The sequence below is a fragment of the Haliaeetus leucocephalus genome, unplaced genomic scaffold (genome assembly GCF_000737465.1).
Source record: "Haliaeetus leucocephalus isolate CR32 unplaced genomic scaffold, Haliaeetus_leucocephalus-4.0 Scaffold153, whole genome shotgun sequence".
Lineage (NCBI taxonomy): Eukaryota > Metazoa > Chordata > Aves > Accipitriformes > Accipitridae > Haliaeetus > Haliaeetus leucocephalus.
The window spans coordinates 1,272,912-1,281,465 of NW_010972589.1; the positions used below are offsets into that span (position 1 = coordinate 1,272,912).

The 8,554-nt window shown below is 46.3% G+C and overlaps 1 protein-coding gene across 1 annotated transcript; it reads left to right on the forward strand.

The window, feature by feature from the left end:
* The first annotated feature begins 7,220 nt into the window (after positions 1 to 7,220).
* Positions 7,221 to 8,237, forward strand: XCR1 (chemokine (C motif) receptor 1). Its single transcript, XM_010562044.1, has one exon. The coding sequence runs from the start codon at positions 7,221 to 7,223 to the stop codon at positions 8,235 to 8,237; it is 1,017 nt and encodes a 338-aa protein (XP_010560346.1).
* Positions 8,238 to 8,554: the final 317 nt, after the last annotated feature.

The following is an 8,554-nucleotide window of genomic DNA, read 5'->3' on the forward strand; positions in this document are numbered from 1 at the left end:
CTCGGACGTCAGGTCTTAGTCTTCAAAGAGCTGCAGCGTGTCCATTCAAGACAGCAGCTAGCAATTCAGGCTGGCAGAAGAGGGGCTGGAATTCTATAGAAAAATACAATCCTGTTCTTCAAGTTGTCCCTAAGCAATAAAAATGAGTTCATGAACTTCACGTGGAGGTGTGAGTTTTGCTAAGCTTTAGAGGGAAGACATGCAATTATTTCTCCCAAAAGCGCAATGTGCTCCTTTGCCTTGATCATTGTCTTTATTTTATGACTGTAAGAATTCATGAGAGAATAGAATCAGCTTCTTTACACACACTTTACTTAACAGACTTCTTACATGGCTTTAAGATTGCTAATTAAATATATGGTGTGGTGTCTGGTGAGTTCTCTTAAAGATAGACCCATCTCGCAGTATATGGTTGGGAGGATATGTGTACATCTACACACAGAGAGACAAGGGGTGCGTGTGGCAACATTTTCTTGGCAGCAGAAACCTGCAGATATGTTCTGCATTAGTAATCAAAATAAGAAATGGATTTGCTTGGTTTCAACTGCCAACAAACCCAGCTACTAAGAACCAAAGTGATGCTCTTTTCACGGCCAAATAATGGAGCATTTATATTCTCTGTGGAGCAGATGGGAAAGTGATAAGTCATGTCACTGCTGTCTGGCCTGCGATAAATGCGCTGGTGTTTGGTGCCTGGTAGGAGAGCTGCTATTAAGACAAATCAGAATTACATGTCAGATGCAGAGATTGATGCAATCTCTTTGTTTGCAAAAAATACATTTAAAGTCTTGCTTGTCTGCATTGTAGAAAGAAACTGACAATTTTCCCACTCAGAAAACCCCAGAAAGCTCAGTTTGCTGTCTCCTCCCAGCCAGTTATTACCTGAAGGACTACTTCTTCTCATCCCTGGGGTGCTCACTTGCTTATCCCGTCCTTTGCATGAACTACCAGGAAAACCATGGCCAAACTCTGCCTGGCTGCAAGTGGAGAGTGATGCCCTCCTTTGCACCATCCAGCCTAATTAAGGGGCTGGATTGCTCCTTCCCCCTGCCCTTGGGGAGCATGGGGAATACCCACAGCTGCAACCACACTGGCTCGAAGCCTGTTGCGGGCAACCACAGGCTGGATGCCAACCACCTCCGCTTCCAGGCAAGCCTCTTTGGCCAGGCCAAGGTTGCTTCTGCCTGAGTGTAAATGCCAGATTTTTTTTTTCCCCAAAAAGACCTCTGGAACAGAGGAAGCTACAGCAAAACGGTGATAAAGGGCCCAGAGGGTGTGTTTGCAGCTCTTGGGAAAGGAGAAGCTGGAGAGGGAGAGAACATCATAACCTCTTCCTGATTGTAAAACCAGACTTGGCTGCTAATTTTACCCCCATCGCGACTTTGGATGAGGAGGAGGGCTGCTGCTTCAGCAGAGCTGTGGCAGCACTTCTAAAAAATATAATTCTTTGCATGGCAAGTCCCACAAGCATTGATTCTGTGTGTCTATGTAGATACCATAAGCTGATCCTGCCTTGGCTGTAGTGGTATGTAGTATGTAAATTTGAACTCGTGTGTATCTTTCAGGAGTGGGGTCCAAGCTCTTAATTTGGCATGTTTCTGCTTCCCTAGACTGAGATTATCACAGGGCTGATGACCAGGACTGAGGGGCAGAGCTCGAGGGGAAACAGGAGACCACCAAGGAGCTTGGGTGATCACCTGTCTCATACCTGCCTTGTGAAACCTGTGGGTTGTGGGTGGAAGCACTGGTCTCAGAAAATCAATCCAACTCAAGAGCAGGTTTTGCTTTACAATAGGGTAAGAGTTTCATTGAGGAGCTGGGCTTCTTGGGGCTCTGCAAAACTGAACTGGGAAAGGAAGGTCCCACTGACTTTTCGCTTTATCCATGGCCTGAAAGAGTTTGTTACCATGTGCAAAACTCCTCTAAGAAGGCAGACAAAAATTTGTTTCACCCAGCAGCACAGACCACACTGTCTGGAGTATGTGCTCTGGGCCAAGTCTACATCCTGGGCGTGACTTCCAGGACTTTGCTGTTCATCTCCTACGTGTGACTCCAAGGGTGTGCTCCAAGACTTGATACCAGTCATAGTTAGCATAGGAGAAACATTATTTAACATGTTTTAACTTCCTTCAAATAAAGAAAGGCTGCTCCATAAACCCATTCGAAAAACTAAAACCTCTTCCTGCCAAAAAAAGTCACATCTGGGATTTTTCTTCCTATCCCAAATTGGAACAAGAGATTGGTTAAAGAGGCAGATACCAGATAAATTCCAGTTTAGGGGAATAGAAATTCATTTTCTGATTCAACCTGTGCTGCCTGGGTAGCCAAAGTGCAAACCAGCCTTCAAAGCCAGCTAGCTTTTTTTCTCCCCCCTCTCCCCCCCCGTGAGAAACCTGGAGAACAAGCTGTGAAGGCCAGAGGCTTTAGCAGGAGTTTGAATAAAGTGAGGCAAAAATGCTTTCAAGGTAGCTGCCATCAGTGCATGCCTTATGGTAGGGGGGCTTCTCTCTACTATATTCCCCTGGTCCTTTCCAATTAAGGTGAACTTAACCTCAGTTTGTCTGTCTAAATGCCAGGAATCTCAAAAGGAGCTGTCTCAGCTGGTAGAACACCCAGTGAGGGGGGACGGGGCTGCTGTCAGTGCCCCCACTGACTGTAAAGGGAGCAGACAACTCCTCCCAGCCACTCTCAAACACTCAGTTTAAAGAAGAAATAAACTGATGAACAATATATATCTCCAGCTGACAGAGGAAGTCTAGCTAAATTTTCAAAGAAAAACGAAATTGAACTAGAGGCCGCTAATAATAGCACTTCCCCATTTCTGTCTTAATATCCCTTTTCCCATGATGCTCCAAGGCAAAAAACAGCACTGCTAGAAAATGACGGCTTCTGGAAAAGCAATTGTTTCTCACCAAGAGTGAAATGAATGTTGAATGCCTTGCTGAGTGCTCTTCACAAGGGCAGGGATGACTTTAAACTGTAGGATGTGTTTTTCCTCTGTTCCTATTTGTCCTGACAACAGAAACTAAGGTAATTTCCATCTTTCAGCCAACTTCTGCTCTCACTTGTACCATTATATACATACTGAAAACAGTTGCATGTTTTGTATTTCATGTGTGATGCTAACATGTTCTTAGCCTGTTGATTCAATTGCATCAATTTTTTATCTCCTTTGCATATGTCTTAACTGAAAATCCATGCACAGCATTTCTCATCTGTAGAGTAGAAAGCGGGGGAGGTAAAATACAACAGAGAAAAAATACAGGTTCTGATACCAGGAGTTTTTTACTGAATCTGAAGGAAGAAGGAAAAGATCCAAGTGCCTTATCTTCCCACAAGGCGCTCCTTCCCATCACTGACCTGATGGAGGGCTGCCCAGCTGGTACAAACATAATATCAAAGCACATACTTAGTCCTGACCAGCCATCCAGGAGGTCTGGTGATTTCTAGGCTGGAGCCTCCATCTGTAATTGCTTGGAGCCTGCACCAGGCGACACAGCACAGCATGCTGCATCGCATAGATCAAGCCTGCAGTGCAAAGCTATGTTCACCCTGAGGACAATGAGCCATATCTGAGGGCAGGTTAGCAGCGAGATCCTCCATCAAGGTCTCACCTGCACTGGGAGCACTGGCCGGCAGCGTGAACAATGGTGGTGCCACACCTGCAGTGCCTGACACTGCAGCAAACAGGAGAGGAGCCGGATCGCACTATTTCAGATTCCTCAGTGGACAGGAGGTGAAGAGGAAAGCTGAGGACGCCATCCTGGGAAAGGTGCAATAGCTGAGGGAGGAAGAGCAACAGCTGAGGTAAGCGGAGGCTTCGCGTCCTCTCTAAGAGCAAGCCAGGGAGACGATGCGACCTGACAAGGACAAGGCACCTGGGAGTCAGTGGGTGCTTGGACACTGAGGAGCTGAATGTGGTGGTGGATGCTGCGGTGCACCTTGGCCTCCCCAGGCTCCTTGGATGCCAAGGTGGTGAGCTCTTGCAGCAGGGACTACGCCTCACCATGTAGTTTTGTGCAGGCACGTTGGTGGCCCTCAAGTTCATCTGTCTGCGGACAGAGTGTCTTTCTCTGCTCAAATGGGGGCTGTCCAGATTTATGGCTTTGGCAGCAACACCGAGGGGGAAATCGAAGACAGATAAATGAACTTGTTTTGTGAGCTAGGGCATTAGCCGGGAGCTAATCTTGCAGCACTAAGAAGCAACCAAGAACGAGATACTTTACAGAAGCATTTTTCTACTTTCTCTGGACATGCTGAGCACAAAATCAGAGGGAGGACACCTGGCCCCATGCAGCAGTTCCTCTGGCTCCTCCCAGAGAGCAAGGCAGAGACTTTTGAGTCAGGTGGGTAAGATACCACGGCACAGGGAGGTCTGGAGATGGACATGGCAGGAGTTCCTGGCAGGGTTTCCAGTCTTAGCTATGTGCCTGCCTGACTCGAGTGCTTGCACACTCAGCATCAGTGCTCTCAGGAAAAATGGACACAGGAAAATGGAGACTGTTTGGACTGTAGAAACAGTTTACCACCTCACCTGTGAAGAAAATAGATGGGTTCATATCCTTTTTTAATTTGGGACTTGACTGTCATCTGACATAATCTCCAAATACCTTTGCAAAATGGCACTTTCTGCCTTGCAAGCGTTGCTCAGCTCCTGACAGCGAGCAGGAGGGTGAGCAATGTTCCCCAGCAGGTACCTGGCTCTCTAACCACTGCCTGCCCTTCAGCAGGGGTGTGAAGAGAAGAATAACGTGGCGGGGCTGAGGGACAGGATGTGTGCTGGTCAGAATAATTCCCAGGCAGAGGCAGGGATCGGGGCCGAGGTCTTTGCAAGAAGGTCCCTGTGTTGGGGGCCAGCAGTAGTTGCAGCAGAGGCAAGGAGCAGCCCGGCTAGCTGTGTAGCTGCTGGTGGGTGGGCAGTCCTGCCCGGGGGCTTGCTGGCACTGGGCTGCCAGCATGGGAGGAGAGCGTGAGCGGTGAAGGCAGTGGTCAGCACTGTCATCTCATTGGCCTGGTTTCAGCTGGGATAGAGTTAATTCTCTTCCTAGTAGCTGGTACAGTATCGTGTTTTGGATTTAGTGTGAGAAGAATGTTGATAACACAATGACGTTTTCAGTTGTTGCTAAGTAGTGTTTAGACTAAGTCAAGGATTTTTCAGCTTCTCATGCCCAGCCAGCGAGAAAGCTGGAGGGGCACAAGAAGTTGGGAGAGGACACAGCCAGGACAGCTGACCCAAAATGGCCAAAGGGGTATTCCATAGCATGTGACATCATGTCCAGTATATAAACTGGGGGGAGTTGGCCTGGTGGGTGCAGATCACTGCTCGGGAACTAACTGGGCATTGGTCAGCGAGTGCTGAGCAATTGTGTTGTGCATCACTTGTATATTCCAATCCTTTTATTATTATTATTATCATTTTATTATTGTTATTATCATCATTATTAGTTTCTTCCTTTCTGTTTTGTTAAACTGTTCTTATCTCAACCCATGAGTTTTACCTTTTTTTCGCCCCATTTTCTCCCCCATCCCACTGGGTGAGGGGGGAGTGAGTGAGCTGCTGCATGGTGCTTTGTTGCTGGCTGGGGTTAAACCATGACACTCATCCATGGAGAACCTTTACTCTTTGCAAAGAGGCCCCTCTGCTCCCTTGGGACAGCTGCTAAGGAGGAGCGGTGCCTCCAAGCCGAGCTGAAACGGGACACGATGGTGGTCAAGACCTCAGTCTAACCCATGCGTTGCTTAAGTGTCATCTGTACCGTCAAGTAAAAGCAGAGGGGATGGCTGCCTGGGCAGGGACTTGTCCTGCATGCCTGAAGATGGCAGCATGGTACAGACTAAGGGCCGCAAGCACACTTTCCAGTCAGGACTGTGACTGCTGATGAACGTGACAGGGCCCCTTGCTGTCACAGTGCTAATTAATCCCACACAGCCCTCGCCTCCAAAACTGGGTGACCACATCCCAACAGATAGCTGGTCCCTGGCCTGTGCCTCGCTCTGGCTGACCTGAACCTCCTCCCCCCATGGCTGGCATTAAAGGCAGCGCTCCCGGGCATGCGTTCCTGGTGTAGACATAACCCTCCTGATCGCCAAAGGCAGCGTGTCTTTTCCTGGCCATGGTGGGCAAATTCTGCCTTCGCTAATCCAAAAAAGGAAAATGTCATCGGCACAATTTTGGCCCGAGTCGTGGAGTTTCTTTCTTGCAACTGTACTTCCAAAGAAATCAGTGGCAGGCCTCTCACTGGCTTCAGTCATATCAGGATCCACACACGATGCCTTCATCCAGGATAATGTTAATTTAGACCCCAAAACATTGGTTGGAGTCATTACTGATTTTTCTATACCTATTTTTTAGCTTAATTTCATAAAGAAATGAGGCAACTGTGACCATGTATGTTCACCTGACTGTATGTTGTCTTCCAAGCCCCAGTAACTTTTGATACTGTTGGCCAGTTTCAACCAACCACCCAGTTGGGATTAAACTCCTACCTGCAGGCAGGCAGAGGGCAGCATCCCCCAGCAAAGGGGTCTGATGTGAATTCTGTTCCTGTCCTGTCCTTGAGAATTGGCACACCACAGAGATGCATGGAGCACCCAACATGGGGATGCTTCCACCACAGCTTGGAGATCTTTAGATGTCAAGCAACCTCAAGACGAAAATCTGTAAGAAACACGGCTTTTCCCATTCTTAGTGCTTACGCTTGTTGATACTGGTACTGCTCAGCTTTTTAAGTTTATGCAGTGCTGAACCTTGGTGACAAAGAATCATATATATGGTGAAGTGTTTTGGAATTTGATACAGTTCCAGAAAACTTAAAAAATAGTAGCAGATCCAAAAGTCTTGGTACCCGAGATACTTACATTAAAACACAATGCTCCCTCAGCCTTCATGTAGCAGAAGCTTGACAGTTAGCAGTTGTCACCAACTGTATTGGTTTAGAAACATCTTAGTTTCTGACTTAAGTATTTAAGATCTTGATGTTGCTTTGAGGGTAAATCTTTAGTATCTACCTGTTTATGCTCTAATCAGAAGAGGAAATGACTCCTTTCTCTCCCTAAAACAAAACAAATAAGGTAGTTTCACTGCTTCTTTTTGTCCCTTAAAGCAGAAGTCCCCACAGCGGGAGTTTAGTTATTGGGTTGATTTTCACAAAAAGTTTGGTTTGATTGTTGCGGTTCTTCAAAGTAGCTGCTGGAGAACAGTGCAAGGTTTGCACAGACAAATGGATGAAGACCATTATCCACCCAATTCAGATGATAATTACTCATACGAATATTCTTTTAATGAAAGCAATATCTGCGAAATGGGTGACTATTTTGTATTTTACACCCATCTCACTACTGTCCTCTACACTCTGGCATTTTTGCTCAGCCTGCTAGGAAACACTTTAGTGTTATGGATCCTATTCAAATATGAAAACCTTACATCTTTAACGAACGTCTTCATCATGAATCTCTGTGTCTCAGATTTAGTCTTCTCCTGCATGCTGCCCATCTGGGCAGTGGACCAGTCCTTTGGGTGGATTTTTGGTGAGTTCCTTTGCAAAGCAATGAATGCTATTTTCTCCATCGGGTACTACAGCGGTGTTTTCTTTTTGACTCTCATGACTATCCTGCGGTACTTGTCCATAGTGAACCCCCTTTCGACTTTGAGATCCCAGACTCAGTGCTGTGGTTTTCTGGTGAGCTTGGTTGTTTGGACTGGTAGCATATTAATCGTGGTTCCTGAGGTGATTCACACCACAGTGCAAGAAAACTTGGAAGGGGACAAGACCTGTGATTATGCTGACTGGAAATGGAAAAAGGTGGACATTTATCAGAGGAATGTACTCTTCCTGTTTTCCTTTGGGGTGATCGTATTCTGCTACTTCAAGATACTGCTAATCCTGCTTGGAGCAAGATCTCGCAGAAAGCACAGAACTGTGAAACTCATCCTTATTATTGTGATGGCTTTTTTCCTGAGCTGGGCACCTTACAACATCCTCAGCTTTATGATTACTTTTCCACCACCTACCTGTCAGTATCAAAAAGACTCCAACCTTGCCTTTCACATCAGCCGTAAAATTGCTTTCTCCCACTGCTGCCTCAACCCTGTGCTCTATGTATTTGTTGGAGTCAAGTTCAAGAGGCATTTGTTACGCTTATGCAGTCAGTATTTACCCTGTGGCAATGGTCAAGTCTCCAGTCCCAGGATCTGCTCTCAAGGCAAATTCCACTATGAAGGTGCATCCATCTACTGAAGCGAGACCTAACTATTAGCACTAATCCTGGATGAACTTTCCCATTTTAAAAGCCATGGATAATCTCTAATTCTTAGAGGCACTTCCCTGAGAAAGACACACAAATTTACTCTTTGCAAACATGCTGTCTATGGAAAGTAATAAAAACATGTATTTGCAGTGGGACGGAGAGCTGAGACTGCTCAGAAATTACTTCATTGGCCTGTAAGTCTTATCTTTATGAGGTTTTGTGCAGTGAGATGGATTTTCTCTTATTTATAGTTTCTTTTCAAAAGCAAAAAAAAAGGTGCTTTTTCCTTTGGGAGCTAAACCATCAC

Bases quoted from the DNA above. Each gene is read 5' to 3' on its own strand.
- XCR1 (XM_010562044.1), top strand. From the start codon at position 7,221: ATGGATGAAGACCATTATCCACCCAATTCAGATGATAATTACTCATAC.